Here is a 16,677-nt window from a genome sequence, read left to right on the forward strand (position 1 = left end):
GGAATTGTTATTCAGACCACTCGTTGTCGCTTACCAGTTATACACCGTATATTGTGGAGGAATTTGCTTTTTAAATTTTTCGGAGGGGTCTTATTGGCGTCACTTTAAAAAGCGCACGTTGGATATAGAATGTAAAAATAGTATAATAATGCGTGGGAAGAAGGGCGCCTTTAGTACATGTTATCCAAACATCTGATCGTGTTTTAAACAATTAACAACGGTCTATAGGAGTTGCGATGATACAGTTTTATAATTCTTCAAATGTTTTTTGTTTTCTACCAAATGGGACGACAAAAAGGAAGATGTGTTCCATCTTCTCCCACCCTGTTATGTATAAAATTTAACATATTATAAAAAAGTAACATACGTGATGTGAATCTTCCTAATGACGGTAAACTCCAGGCATCTCATGGTCGTTGTACATGTTGGCTCAACATCCAGAATATCAACAAAAATGCAGAGACGAACTAGAAGAAGTTCTGAAAGACAAAGAAGACATTGATTGGTAATCACTAATGTTAATATTAATGAATTTACTCTTATTTGTCTCTTCGATTTCGGTAGCGAAGATTTAGAAATATTTCAAACGAATATAGCGGCAAAACAACAGTTGTTAAAACCAAAATTATAAGTAGAGACGTTGATTAAATAAAGTTATATGCCTCTGCCGCACTATAACTGCCTATCTGAGTATCATACAAAACTATGTCCGACTTAAATACAAACGCACGGTTATAGAACCGTCTGCAGTTTGCTCGATATATTTAGACTTAAGTTCTGCAGTTTCCTAAAATATTACAAATCCATAATTTCCTGGCACATTATTTCTCCACAGGTCAGACCTGACCAAGTTACAATACCTGACAATGTGTATCAAGGAAACGCTAAGAATTCGACCACCGGTGCCAGCAATTAGTCGCCAACTAGATCAACCCCTGACTTTTAAAAGCAAAACTCATAACGTCCCTCCAACTACATTAGCGAAGGGGTCGTTCGCAGGAGTCCAGATCTTCTCATTGCATAGGAATGTACATGTATGGGAAGAACCAGAGGTGAATCTCTGCTGTATATATAGTAGGGTGAGGGAAGATGGGACACGTTTTAACTCTATTTTCTTGTCTCATTTAGTAGTAAACAAAGAACATTCAAAGAATTATAAAACTATATCCTTACGACTTCCATAGAACGTTGTTAATTATTTAAAACACGATCATGATATTTGGATATTATGTGCTAAAGATGTCCCGTCTTTCCCCAGTCTACTATATTAATAAAAATTTACGAAATTGTTATATGTACATGGTCCATTTACGCTGCTGTAAAATTAAACTTCTAATTTACCTTTGTAGCGACAGGGCTTAGTTGTTTTTTTATTAAACTCTCTAGAAAGGAAATTTATATAGAAAGGTAGGGCAAGATGGGAAACGTTTTCTTTCTATTTTCTCGTCCCATTTGGTAATAAACAAAGAACATTTACAGAATAGTGTAACCGTTTTCTTACATTTTCATGTAGGCGTTAACACTATCCCATCTTACACGTCAACACTATAAAACGATAACTATAAGAAATCATAAGGTTAATATAATCACAAGTTATGGGGTTTAAAGCAACGAAAAGCTTGTTGTTGGCGAATTAACTTACTTAACAATAACACTACAATATATCACAGGTCTTTAACCCAGATCGATTTACCCAGGACAACATAAAGAAACGGTCGCCTCACGCCTTCCTTCCTTTCTCGGCAGGTTCAAGGTAAAATCACGGTCGTAATTTACAAAAGGGTGTTGCAATGCTGTTGTAATATAGCAAGCTTCGCTATGTGTTTTGTTTGTGAACACTTCTGCCGATATTGCCTTTTTATATTTATTGGTGAAGTTTAAAATATTTTCATTTAAAATATTAGGCCTATCGCGTTTTATATTTTTTATATCAATACCAGTTGTTCACGAAAAAAACACGTTTTAAATCTGGAATAACTCAATTTTCCTAACCGCATGACGGCAGCCGAGTGTTGCGTCGTTTAACGAAGTGCGGTTTAAGCCAATTTTGGTGACTATAGCTTGGCTAGAATATCACTTGCGTTATAATACAGCCACAGAAATGTAGCAAAACCTGCTAAAGTCGAGCAATGTTCAAGTTATACCGTCTTCGTTTTAGGAACTGTATTGGACAGAACTTTGCCATGAACGAAATGAAGATTGCCGTCGGGCAAATCATAAGAAAATACGAATTATACATCGACGATGACACTCCGGACACCGTAATGGAGACGGCCTTGGTGTTGCGGTCAACCAACGGAATCATGATTAAAATAAGGAAAATTTAAAAGTCAATAAACGGCTTCGGAATCGTTATATGTTGATAGGAATGTTTTCATTAATTTTATAGGCACCTTCATTATTAATAATGTCAGCGATTTAATACGTGGTAGAATTAACTACGTCGCATACTAAATTCATCGTCGTTTATTAAGCACGTAGGCATATATGAAATGGGCACGCGTCTGTTCGTCGCAATTTGACTTCTCACGAAAATTACACCCAGCACCACCGAGACATTGAGGGTTTTATTTATTTACTTTGTGGAGGTCGTTGCTAAAGTAGGTTTACTTAAAACGTAAGTACTGCATGCCGCAACAGGGAGCGGTCTATTTGGAGAAACATAATTACTTGGAGGGGCGCCAGCTCTGCTAATCCTTGACTAAATTTTAATCATTGGTTAAGCATGACCAAATAAGCTAAAGCAATACGCTTTAGATATTACCACGGTTTCCGGTATTAAGTTGAATTTGTTTAGCTTGTATGCGAGTATACGTGTATATGTGTGTTTTATTTGAGAGATAGGTGTTTGTTCTTTATAGATTACAAAGTTACGTTAGTAATAAAATAGGATTTTTATTGCGTATGTATACAGTACAAGAGGGAAGGTGGGATAACACCTAAATACCATATTTTCTGGTCGAGTTTTAAACAATTAACAACGCTCGTTTTGATTTAGGGCTCCGGTTATCTAAATCTGTAAATGTTCTTTGCTTACTACCAAATGGATCAAGAAAATAAAATAAAATAAAATGTCTCATCTTAAAACCTACCCTACTATTTTGAACGAGATTTGTACGTTTACGTCACTATTGTGTTGAAAGTTAGTCGCACCGTATAAAGCGTATCAGATAAAAATCATTGAATGTAGTTTTAATATTACAGCATAAAACAATTTATTTCTAGAAGGTATTCGTATCCAATGAGACGAGATGGTCACGTGTCGTGACGTAATAAAACATGACGTCACTTGGACCATATTCTAAAATGTTATTCTAATTTTACGGGGAAACCTGCAGGCGATCGAGGCCTAAATTACTTAGGGGCCGCTGTATATTTTGAATGTTAGTTTTGGCGTGAAGGTTAATCTGCATAAACACAACGAGCGGAAAACATGAACGCTTATATATTGCTACGGGCGAAATGGAGGTCTCTTAAAAAAAACCTCAACCAAGTCTTGATGCATCTAGCGCAGTTGTATATCACACGTTGGGCTTGGCGTTTAAGGTTAAGCGGTCAAGGGTTGGGCGTTATAGCGTGAAATGTAACGATTGATACCTTGGCTTTGATTTTGTTGATAAACAAGCGGTGTGGAGGCGGCTGCATGCTATTTTGCGGTTTAATGTTAGATTCGGCTGATATCAGTTAGTTGGCTTGGCTATGGCTGTTATATAGTATAGGGTGGGGGGAGATAGGACACCATTAGCACATTCAAATATCGTGATCGTGTTTTAAACAGTAAGCAACGGTCTATGGGAGTTGTGAGGTTAAAATTATTAGAAAGTTTTTTGTTTATTACCAAATTAGGCGAGAAAATAAAATGAACAGGCGCTCCATCTTTCCCACCCTACTACAGATTAAATCTGAGCAGTAAACCACTTGCTAAACTACCAAAATATAGCGCCTGAAATTACTGGGTTTGTATTATCCGGCAAAAGTTAAAAATAAACACTTTTCATAAAGAAGGAAAAAGTTATAAACCGCTGTCATTTCCATTTTCGTACCTTTAGTAACTAACCTCAAGTATAAGAAAACAAACACTAAGCAAAATATATGCGTTACGTTTGAGGTTATAAACAAACTATTTGTAATTTGACATTTATGACAAAAACACGGGGTTTTCAAGGAATAACAAGTCTTGAAAACAAGAGCTGAGTGATTACTATTGTTCGTAATTGTGTATAAGGCAGTCCATGTTCTGTGTTAACTTGGTTTTGTGTTTGTATCTATGACAGATAACGATCTCTGTCAGACGCTGTTTGCCTGTGACGTCATAAAGACACACTGTCATGAAAGTGAGGAGTGATGACGTCACTGGCGAATTAAATATTAGTCATGCGGGATCAGTCTGTAATTAGATATTGGATTTTTTTGAAAAAGTTTTCAAAACTGGGAGTTGCGTGAATCGGGAATGTGTTATAAAACGTGTAACTGTTAGCAGGTTTAGTTGTTGGTAGGCAGATTTAAGTAAATGTATAAGCAAATCAGCTATATGTGCGCAAATCAGTTATAAATATGCGCAGATCAGTTATAAATATGCGCAGATCAGCTATATGTGCGTAAATCAGCTCTAATGTGCGCAAGCCAGTTATATGTGCGTAAATCAGTTATAATGTGCGCAGTTATATGTGCGCAAATCAGCTATAATGTGTGCAAATCAGCTACATATTGTACGCAAATCAGCAAATATTGTGCGCAATTCAGCTATAATGCATGCAATACTAGTGTCTAAACGCCATACACAGTGTTCGGAAAATACGTCAGGTTGTACGCGTGTAAATGTGGTTTGCTAAATGCAAATGTGTTTGTGAGACTACACCTATATACACCCAAGACTTTGCCCAAGACTATAGTTATTTGTTTAGTATGAGGGGGGCGGGGGAGATAGAGCACCTTTTTATATATTTCTCTGTCCCTATATTGGTAAGCAACGAAAATTCAAAGAGTTATAAAACCGTATCCTTACGACTCCCATAGACTGTTGTTAATTGTTTAAAACCACGATCAAGACATTTGGATATTATGTGCTAAAGATGCCCGATCTTCCCTCACCCTACCGGCCTACCATGTTTAATTGAGGAAGAAAAATTAATAGACAGTGAATAGGTTAAAACTGTGATTTCGTTTATTCGTCTTTTTTTATCATGTTTTTTTTCAGTACAACATTGTAAGAATAACTGTAATATACTAATATTTTAATTTTTCGTTTTCGATTGCATCATATACATCAGTAGCGGTCAAGATGAAAGCAACAACCATGTAAGTGCTTAATTATAACATGCTGGATTTGAATATGATATACGTCACCTAAGTGCCGCATATTTCCAGGTTTAGCGGGTTTTGAGTAAAAATTACCTACGGCCCATGACATTTCAGATCAAAAAAGTCTTGTATTTTCCGAAACCGCGTTTCAACTAATTATAACGTTGATGCTGATTACGAAACGCGGACACGCTTATAGCAAGTTAACCTGCATAGGTTACAGAGTAAAGGGACGGATTTCTTTGACTTCGGAAACAAATATGTCTATTCGACCCGGTTCACTGTTGTCATTTATACACGAATTGGTTCCGCATTTCGCCACGTTGGATAATATGAGAAATAGGACACCTGCTTTCTAAACCCATAAGCGGTTCTTTAGCATCGCAAATAACGAATACATTATTTATAATAATCCACAGAAAATATCACATTACTATCATAGGTACCAACACTGGTGTTCATAAACTGCAATTGTGTAGTAAGTTCGTCTGACCCCTCGGGCGATACTAGACTACATACCCGCTCGCAAAATATTCCGCTACAATTTTAACAAATTGCTATACTGAGTGTAACGTACAATTGCTGTGGGAGAAATCACAAAGAAAAAAAAACACAATATGAAATTTGTGGTTTGAGAAAAATGCTGTTTTTGACCGCATCCATTAGCTATTTCGTGAATGTTTACGCTATAACAGATGGTAAACGTACATTTAAAGATTTATTCCAATAATTGCCTTTACGCAGATGTTTCACCATGGTCTTATACCAGAAAGTACTATTGGGGTAAGATGGGACATCTTTGAACAATTAACAACAGTCTATGAAAGTCGTGACGATACGGTTTTAAAATTCTTTGAATGTTCTTTGTTTACTACCCAACGGAACGGGAAAATAGAATGAAAAGGTGTCCTATCGTCCCGACTCTACTATGCATGACATATTAAACAACAAATAGCGTAACCCACAACTCCCTTTTTAATCAAATATATTTACAGGTTTTTACTAATCTTCATTTCCTGCCTTTTCCTTGCCACTTCTACAAACGGACAACCTGATATTTTACTGCGACGTCTCTCCCTGGTAAAGACAGGCACTTGTCGTAAGTTGTGTTCTGTAAAATCTATGGTTCAAGCTTGCTTATACAAATTCCTTGAGAGGCCAAATGTTCTTTAGCTTGTTATAAAAAACAACATGTTAACTGATAACTGCTAAACTTTCTTTGAGCAAAACTTCCCTAACTTTAAGTAGACTTGACCATGCTATTACGTTCGTTACTTCGTTGCAATCTGGAATTAGGGTGTCCTTCATACAATGTCACGGTTAAAATAAAATATTTTTCGCGTTTCCGGAAGTAGGTTCTCACTGTAATCCAGCGCTGCGGTAGTCGTATATATAGAGTACAAGAGAACAATTAGCAAGTAAGGTCTCGACAGTGCACCACGGTTAGCACCCACAAATACGGTTAACAAAGTGTGTAAATGTCCCAACTTACCTCACTTTATTATATTACCTTAATAACTATACAGTAAGGTGGGGAAGATAGGACACTCCTTCATTCTGTTTTCTCGTCTCATTTGGTAGTAAACAAAGAACAATCAATGAATTTTAAAACCATATCCTCACGACTCCCATAGACCATTGTTAATTGTTTTAAACACGATCAGGATATTTGGATATTATGTGCCAAAGGTGTCCCATATTCCTTTACCCTACTATATATAATAAAAATTTACCTTATTCCAACTTACAGGGGAATGCAGAGATCTCCATTCTCAATGTCGTCGACTGGTGAACAGACGGTCATGTAACATACGTGGACGACAGATACTTAAATATATCTGCAGCGCATCTTGCCCTAACGTGTGTCAACCATGTCCTTTAACTATCCGCGTACCTTAACTTGCTATAATAATAACTTAACACAGTGACACTCAAGACGCGTCGGGAAAAACTGCGACGATAAATTATACTTTCATGACGGGCGACGATTTTTTTGTAATAAAACAGAAAATGAACAAACTTTGAAAGTGTAGTACACCTGCCAAAATAGCGGGTTTAGTGATTTACAAAGAACGTACTCGGTGAAAAGATCATACGAACACACCCGAATAAATAAAACAAAATATTTTCAAATGTGGCCGTGCGTTTCAATGCATGCAGGTGTTGGTGTGAGTTTTACTAACATGTCGATATTATGACGTCACCATGTCGCATTAGGACGTCACAATTCATTGTTATAACGTCATCGCTCGGTCGCGCTGCAGAGAGACAGAAGAGAAGCAACAGCTGTTTCCTCGTCAGCGCTGGACGGCTTACGATCGCCACCCATCGGCGAAACACTCTTGCTGGCAGGGGAGGCTTTAAAATATAAAATCTCTGTGTTACAAACACTACAAATTGTCGGATACAGTATGCTGCACTCTATATTATACAGTTTTTCTTGTTTAAATAAGCTTATAATGCTTTGAAAAATATTCTGTTTTGTTTCAGTTAAGAGAAAAAATGCACAATTGGATTTTTCGCAACCAATTTATTAATTTTTTTTATTTTTGGGTAGCGAATTCTAAAACTAAACTAACCTGGCATAGAGGAATCCGACGAATCATGATATTCGTCTTCTTTGTTTTGCTCTCTTGGTGGCTTGACATCGGGTATAGGGTCTGAAACAGAGAGAACCATTAAAATGCTTGTATTATTTCATAAGGAAAATCAGTATTTTTTCCAAAATTAATATACATAGCACAACGCCTAAACAACAATTTGCAGAATCAGGGCAAGTGATTGAAAACACGTAACAAGCAAAATCAAATTTTGAGGTTGATGTATGCTACAACATACATACAAAGATACATTATAGCTACTTAAATGGCTCTTGTATGAAAACAATTGCAACCAGACTTACATACAACATCTAACATTTGATTTTAAAAAGTTTTACCTGTTGTAACAACATCTTGATTCGAAGTTGAAACCAGCGTTGAAACTTCACATGTGGGAGGCAGTTTCTCATCACTGGTTGTTGGTGGAACCTGTTTGTATTTATATAATATAATAAATTTTACTATTTTCCATTAAATTGTTGCAAATTTAAGATACAGTTTGTAAACTAACTCACTTGTGATGATTCATCTTTATGAACTATTGGCTCATCATGATCACATGAATCAGCTTCATCATGAACAGGTGATTGTACTTTGGAAATTTCATCTGTTTTGGGTTCATTATATTCACATGATTGTATCATATTATCTGATGATGGAGTTTCATGTGATTGAATCATATGATCTGATGATGGAGTTTCACGTGATTGAATCATATGATCTGGTGAAGAAGTTTCACGTGATTGAATCATATGATCTGGTGATAGAGTTTCAGGTGATTGAAGTTTATGATCAGCACATGATTGGATCATATGAACTGATGATGAAGTTTCACGTGATTGAACTGTCTTCATATTTAACTTAACACTCGGCAGCAACGCAAGTGGTGGTGGCTTACCACTTGGTGGGGGTAGTGATTCAACAGGAATCCTCGAAATATTGGATGCGGTTGAAACATCTTCCTCCAAATGCTCTTCCTTATCAGATGTCTCCCGCTTCGTTTCAACAGGGGGTACGAGAGTGGTTGTGACGATTTTCTTGGAAGTTTTTTCATATTTTGTTCGTTCGTTGCTCACCGATATTATTGCCCCCTGGTGTTGAACTTTTGCTTCTATCGATTTACTTTGTTTCGCATCACCGATTTCGAGTGTTACGCTCTGCCGACTTTCTGTTTCTGCATTTTCCGCATAGCCTTTCTCTCGCAAAAATTTTTCACACGAGTCGTTATTGTTTTCGGAAGGTAACACTGACACCGTGTGGCCATGGCTTGACAGCGACGGAATCAACGGCTCAAGGTGAAGGGCTCCCTCATCTGGTGAATTACTAACCATGAAGAGCTGACCCGTTGAAATAGAGTTAATGACGGAAGAACTCTTGGAAAAATCAACATCTTCCGGAGGATCCACATCCATGGGAGGATGAGATTCAACCTGATGCTCCTCAACACCCATAGAGTCCTCCTCCACTAAGATCATGGGTGTATCATCAACCACAGGGGGAGGTATTGGGATCACTTCTTCCTTGTCATCTGTGGATTTATTATTTCACTACATCAAATAATTAGTTAAATATTTTACGAAAGAAACTGCATCAATGATTTTTTTTGTACAGCAAGGAGCATTTTAACAAAATGATGAAATGCGGTATATATATAATATAGTGTAAGTATTGTTTAATATCATCTGTTGTGTGTGGATTTCTTATTATTTTACAATGTTTTAATATACCATGTTTTTCTCATATTTAAATACAGGTACCTAAAGTATAACTGAACAGCATTTAACATTTGTATGAATACACCATATATATATGTTAGTAAACAATAATGCACCCATATCATAAATTGTCAGATGGCATTGGGTGTGTAAAACACTTCTCAATCACACACTTTTTCTTAAAAGATCTAGCCTGGAGTGTACAATGTTCCGCATGCAAGCGTATCTAAAGAACAATGACCGACCAAGGTTATCTAGAAAACCTAGATGCCTGTAATAACTCAATGCGCGCACAGACACAACAAAACAATATGTTACAAGTGCAGTGTGATATTTTCTTCATTTAGTATATCCTCGCCATATAAGCAAATGAACTCAATACAATAACTTGACTATTTACCTTCAATACCATTCACCATTTCTTCCTTTGGTTCAATCAAAGTTTCCTGAAAGAAAATAATAATGTTATTCTATCCAGCACAGAAATTAACTTAACGTTATTGTTAGCTTTAAAACGAACAATCAGATTTATTAATATTTTACATTATTTTGAAACATCTATTTTTTAATTAGTTTTAAAAAAAAATTTTTTTTTTAATTATTGAGTATCTTTGAATTTTTTTCTTTAATTTTTGAGTTACTGTATATACAAAAAAATGACAGTAAATGTTATATTAGATGAATGTATCTAGTTCTATGTAATGTAAAATCCACCATGTTAATGATATTCAATCCATCTTCTACAGTAGTTAGAATATCACCCAACACTTCAGCAATTTCTACATCTGTTTAAAAAGAGAGGAGTTGGTTTTAGAAACCAAGATTTTGCAATACCCTAAATTTGTTGCACAAATGCACAATATTAAATATGTAAAATACTGTTTGGCTGATCCCTGTAAAACACTAAGTTTCCTATGGGAAACCTCAAAAACTGTTTAAAATCCGCCACCCTATCAGATATACCTCTACAAGTTACTATGTTATCATATACTAGGAATACCACAGACTTAAATTATGAAATAATTAAATGCTATGCACAGACAGCACAGTATTGTCAATTAAATATAGTACCTTGTTCCTTTGTTTCCTCCTTCACAGAAACATTATCAGTCACAATAACCTAGAATGAAATATACTGAATATTGTGGAACAATAAGAACATTGAAAAGCATTCCATTTCAATAAAAAGACCAATTATCGTTGTAGAAGAGCGTTTAATTTAAAAACAGTATCTTAAGAAATGTAAAGTAAACTGGGTACATTACAACATAATATATTAAAATCCCGGCATTTTACAGCATTTTCAGTTTTTTTTTTATACAATATGAGGAAATAATAGAAGTTATCAAACTTTTTAAATAAGGGAGGTATGGATAGTTGGACCTGCATTCTTATGAAACAAATTTTACTATAGCTTTGTGTACTGAATTCTGCAGTGCAGAAAACTCCAGGGTGGACCTGTCTACCCTGCCACCCCAGGTTTGGCGCCTATGTAAGCTATAATACGACAACTCACAGTATTAGCTTCACCAATGTTAGACACTAGTTTCTCCAGTTTCTGTGAGAACTCTGGCAGTTTCCTATGAGCAGGACAAAAGCATTGCGCTTTCTGTTTGCTTTGTTCTAATGACATCACACACACTGGGATTGTGCAGCCTTTCCAGTTGCATTTCTTGTACATTATTTGTAACGGGTCTTCCAAAATATCTGAAAAGGCATGCATGGGGAGTAAGACAGAAAAGACATATTTTTGGTAGGCTATCTCAAAAAGAAAAAGTCAAAATTTAAGTTTAATGTGTAAGAGTTATGTTACAGAGTATTAGCCATTGAGGCAGGGGTTTATGATTTGAGAGCTATGGTGTACTTTATAAAGAAAACATTTTTACTAATATATAACAGTTTACAATACCAATTAAAAAAGCACGAAAAGCATTTATGATAAAAGATACTGGTCTAGTGGTCTGTAAAACAAAATTGGGTAAAATGTAATGTTGTAATTGGGTAAAATGCATTGCAGAAAATGCCCTAATTGTGTTGCCCAACCTGCCACCCCAGATTTAAAACCTGAATATATATTTCTGTAATTCTAATCAAATACTTTCATGTTTAAAACTTACGTGCAGTGCAGTATTTAGTGTATGGCAGGCAGCTTGATTTGCACCTTGTATTCTTGGTCACGTGACTACACCTTGACCGGTGTGGTTGTGCCTCCAAGGGCATTACAGTCTGCATGAATATGTGTGAAATTGATACCTAATTTCTACAATGGGCATTTGCAATTTATTTTATGGTGCTAGTGAATAATCCTCCCCCTACATTATCTGCTAACCCCTAACTACTAACTCCTAACTAATGACCCCTAACTACCAGCCTCTAACACTTCCCAACAGCATAATCTATAACGCACTGGAGGATTCTTCACTATTGTCAATTCTATTATATTTTTGAATGGCTGAGCAACAAGTATATTAGTTAGAGCTGAATTTGTAGAATTAACAATGACTTGTTTACTATTATAATAATTTCCCAGTTTGTACAAAAAATCGAATCATTTTGTGTTATAAATCTTTGAAAAAATTATTTCGTTCAAAAAAATAGGTTTTCAGTAAAAATGTGAGCACCAAAAAAAAAAAAAATTTTCCACAATTTAAATCACCAAAAAAACTCACTTTTCCCTTTGTAATCTCAAGTCTTCTTTTTTTCAACTTTTTATGGAGAAGAATTTCCTCTCCTGATCTTCTTCGGAATCCAACGAGGGATTTGAGTTCGTGGAGATGATGATGCTCGCTCCTGGAGGAGAGTTGTTTGGAGGATGAGTGAGAGGAACCTGAGAGGGAGGAGTTTATTTTTATCTCCATATTAGGAAGTGTTTGTAAAAAATATAAACAAGCTGCATAAGTGAAATTGTGGGGCAATTAGTAAAACAAATCAGCCTCAAATTTAAAACTTTTCCGAGATAAATATGTGAGATTTACACTGATACTGTAAAATGTTTCAAACTAATTGGGTGCTTTGATTTTACAGTTTTTTAGTTTTTTTGATACTCTTTGACTTTTAAGTATCAAGTAGGTGCATAACAATACAAAGAAATTTATTTTTTTCACAACTTCTAACCTTGTTGTTCTTCAATGGATTTATCAACCAAATATTTTCTCCTCCCTTCTTGTAGTGTTCGGTGAAGATGTTTGAACTGATCGATGTATAACGACTGCAATCGAACTAAACGATCTTTCGACATTGAAATCACTTCCTCTGCAGTGTATGCTCCTGTAAAAAGCTTGGCTGTTCAGCATTTTAACAAAATATATTACTAACAGCATAGGCGCCCATCTTTTAAAGTTGGGTGGCAGGAATAGCTAAAGGCAAGGATAGACACACAATCCAGTGAAACACAAAATATAAAACAAATTTCACATCATTGGTTCTAAAAATGTTTACTGATTAATTGATTAATGCGAACAAATCCAGGGTAGGCCTGCATACCCTGGAACCTTGCCACTAAAGTTTGGTGCCTATGATGTAAACCAGTGGTTCTTAATCTTTTTAGCTTACGCAGCGATAAAATTTTAAAACACATTTTCAAACTGATGGAACTTAAAAATCTAAATTACCCCAAAATGTAATTACGACAAAAGTATGCAACTCAAAAGCAAAGAATGAAAACTTCAATTTAATGAGAAATTTGTTGCTGACTTTTTGATATTGTACGTGTTATATGAGGTTGTATTGAAATTTCTGCAAAGTGAAGTAAATTGTTATATATTTGGCGGACCAACATGAAAGTTGAGAACCTCTGATGCAGACAATTGCTACTGGTTATAATAGCTGGGTAACTTAATTTAACCACCCCACCCCCCCCACCTGCATATTTTAATGGGTTGTTCAAATCTTCAACCAAATCTACATCAATATCTGCTTCTCCCGATTTCCAGCTTGTAGAAAGTCCCGTCACCCACTGTCTGTTCTCATATGTGTCGAGTTCCAATTGTTCCATTGCCAAGTCATATGGTTGTCCTGGTAATGTATTTTGAAAATATGGGGCTATTTTAACTTGCATATAATTTGGAATAGGGTATGAGCACTGACTACTATTAGTTGAAAAGTAGTTTTTTTACTTAAGATTAAACAGTAAGCGTTTTTTAAACTACAAACTGTTACGCAGCCATTTCCATTTTTAATCAATTAAATCGCTTTGTTAAACTTTGGTGACAATGTATCTATATTAGAATTTATATATATAGGTAAAACAAAATATAATACTTAAAAAAACAAAAACAGTGTGATTCTTTATACCCATACAAAATTCACAAAATGCACAAACACTTTTAGACTTATAAAATTATATTAAAAGTGGGGAATATTAAAAAAGAGATTATTTTACCGCTTTCATCATCTGTGTTATGTTTTGCTTCACCATCATTGCTTTTATGATGTTTACGAAGTTTTTGAAGAAGTGTTGGTTGGTAGTCTCTGCAAATTAACAGTTTTTGTTGACTGACATTGAAATTAAGCTTTAACAATAACAACTGTAAATGCAGTGTGTTGTTTAATAATTGGTAATTGTGTAAACTTTGCCGGCAACAATATTTTTCACATGAATTCTTAAACCACATATAAAACAGGAATACCTAAAATATCTGAAAAATGGTATATTTACTGTATTTGAATTTAAACTGAGACTTAATTCCAAAATTCAATGGCAGATTGTCAAATGTTAAAATTTTTGAATTTATGCAAGCAAAACTTTGAAAGGGTCTTAAGAAATGTGAGGATTTCCAGTTGTTGATTTAGTCATGTATTCTTTAGGACTAAGAGTTTAGAAAATGGTGGCCACAAAAATTCCAACCTGTCAGCAAGCTTTGAATTCTTCTTTCTATGACTTCGATATTTGATTCTGTTGGTTTGACTTTTCGCATTGTTGTGTATCTCACATAAGCAAGGCACGGTGCTGGAAATGTTGGCTGGTTTAGATCAGAGTTGATTTTAAAACAAAGAAATTTCAGCCCCAAATTCAAGCACAATAAAGAACACAAAGAAAAAAATGTTAATTCACAGTTATATATCTGAGGATTCATGCAACTTTTTTTGTAAAAATTAGGCTTAAGCTAACATTATTAAATACATGTGAATAAAATATATTAAACAGTAAGAAAGTAACACAACAGTTTTCTGTTCACACAGGAAACCACCTAAGGCACAATAGCAATGTTTAATCATTGAACGTACCTGTTGCTGCGATCTGGTTTCAACGCTGGATTCGAACATTTTCTTTTGGTAACATTGGATATATATTGACATGTTGTAAAGGGGGCTGACTTGTCATCAAGAATGTGCAGATAGCAGAACTTGTAGTTACGATACCTTTGCAGAGTGTATGATGGAAAGTTAGACTTAGTAGGCTATTCTTTCTAAGTTTTTAGGTTTAATGAATACCTTGGCTTGAGATTCGAGGAAAAATATTCATATTTAAAAAAATCCTTTTTGTAACCTTATAATTGCTTGGATCAGTTGTTTGGGTCACCGATACACAATAGACTTTTTCGAAAATAATGCTGTGAAATACATTGGTGATGATTGTTACCTTGTTCTTCTACAAATCTTATGTTTGCAGCTGTGGTTTCGTTTAATTTGCTTTTCCATGTTTTTCAAATAAACATTCAGATTATAATATGGGTAAGTCCTAAACAACCTGTTTTCACATTGTATATTTATGTATAAAAAGTTAATTACATTTAGAATCTAGAACAAAATATGTCTGGTGCCACGGCACAGTGGTAAAAGCATATGTCATATGAACCAAACATACTGGCTTCAAAGCTCGGTGCTTCCACCATTGTTGGTGTGTGTGTCCTTAAGCAAGCCCCTTAATAACCATTGCCAAACGCTTTAAACAATCCAAACCAGTGGTTACTGATGGGTTGTCCAAATTGTCAGTCATCATAATGGAAAAAAACAAAAAACTTACACCCACAAAGTAACAATTAACATACGAAACTATAAGTGGGCACACATACAATGTATGAAATAAGAAATCCATGTGACATTTAATAACGCCTCTCATGCCCACAACATGCAAAAAGAAAAGCAAATAACGTTTATTCCATATCTTTGTAAAACATAAACTAAAAAACTACAATCCTTTTTTTTGTTTAACCTTCTCAAATCTATTCTAAACTGATTTACATAGATATAATTGACCTAACAATATTATTCGAGTTAGAGTTATATATCAATCCTTCATCACATTTAGTTTTAAAATAATTTTAACATCTGAACATTTGATATAGAGGCCTGGGATGGCATACTCGGCTACTGACTAAACTAGTCGCCGCCTAAATTTGATTTTGCTTTTTTAGTCGCCCGACTAAAATTTTTAGTTGGTCGATTTTGACCGACTAACTTCTGTAATGAGTAATGCACAGAAACTTAGTCGGCCGACTAAAAAAACGCGGTAACCAATAGTTACCGCGACCGACTAGTTTAGTCGGTAGCCGAGTATACCATACCTGATTTTATGTAATTTTGAGGAATTTATCTATATTATATGTACTAGAGACCGACCGATATCACTTTTTTCCACCGATACCGATATTTTTAGCTTTTACCGATACCGATACCGATATTTTACCGATATTTGTCACTATAGCGAAACATATGAAATGATCAGTTTTAATCAAAAGTAATGCCTGTATTCAAGATATTGCAAGTTATAGAGAAAAATTGGTTGGTCTACATGTTTTTAGGAAACATGCATGTTCTTAGGAAGGTGTTGCTTTTGTACGAAACTAGGACGCACATGAACGCTAAACTACAACGCACGTGGACGTTAAACTATGACACACGTGGACGTTAAACTACGACGCACGTAAAGGTCAAACTACGACGCACGTAAAGGTCAAAACTACGACGCACGTAAAGGTCAAACTCCAACGCACGTAAAGGTCAAACTACGACGCACGTAAAGGTCAAACTACGACGCACGTCAAGGTCAAACTACGACGCACGTAAAGGTCAAACTACGACGCACGTAAAGGTCAAACTACGACGCACGTAAAGGTCAA

The 16,677-nt window shown here is 35.4% G+C and overlaps 2 protein-coding genes across 3 annotated transcripts in view; one reads left to right on the forward strand and one right to left on the reverse strand.

Moving 5' to 3' along the window:
- The window catches only part of LOC100182965 (leukotriene-B(4) omega-hydroxylase 2-like), a 5,000-nt gene extending 2,645 nt beyond the window's left edge, over window positions 1-2,355 (forward strand). Inside the window, exons 5-9 of the mRNA XM_002122975.5 lie at window positions 16-131; window positions 403-505; window positions 836-1,052; window positions 1,671-1,753; window positions 2,159-2,355. Coding sequence (XP_002123011.3) covers window positions 16-131; window positions 403-505; window positions 836-1,052; window positions 1,671-1,753; window positions 2,159-2,327 — 688 coding nt within the window. The 3' untranslated portion in view covers window positions 2,328-2,355. The remainder of the gene's footprint in view (window positions 1-15; window positions 132-402; window positions 506-835; window positions 1,053-1,670; window positions 1,754-2,158) is intronic.
- A 4,923-nt stretch (window positions 2,356-7,278) lies between these two features.
- On the reverse strand, window positions 7,279-15,311 carry LOC100180613. Of its 2 annotated transcripts, XM_026834210.1 has the most exons (17): window positions 15,198-15,311; window positions 14,843-14,977; window positions 14,463-14,564; window positions 13,998-14,086; window positions 13,478-13,630; window positions 12,731-12,883; window positions 12,286-12,443; window positions 11,734-11,842; window positions 11,133-11,323; window positions 10,688-10,736; window positions 10,331-10,401; window positions 10,017-10,062; window positions 8,677-9,429; window positions 8,417-8,532; window positions 8,240-8,330; window positions 7,881-7,961; window positions 7,279-7,659 (listed from the first exon to the last, which is right to left on the reverse strand). In XM_026834210.1, the coding sequence occupies exons 1-17, from the start codon at window positions 15,254-15,256 to the stop codon at window positions 7,544-7,546; spliced, it is 2,472 nt and encodes an 823-aa protein (XP_026690011.1). In that variant the 5' UTR covers window positions 15,257-15,311; the 3' UTR covers window positions 7,279-7,543. The 2 variants fall into 2 exon arrangements, with proteins under 2 accessions (XP_026690011.1, XP_002128209.1); XM_002128173.5 differs by having other exon boundaries at window positions 8,417-9,429.
- Between the last annotated feature and the right edge of the window lie 1,366 nt (window positions 15,312-16,677).

This window comes from Ciona intestinalis, chromosome 1 (genome assembly GCF_000224145.3).
Source record: "Ciona intestinalis chromosome 1, KH, whole genome shotgun sequence".
Taxonomy (NCBI): Eukaryota; Metazoa; Chordata; class Ascidiacea; order Phlebobranchia; family Cionidae; genus Ciona; species Ciona intestinalis.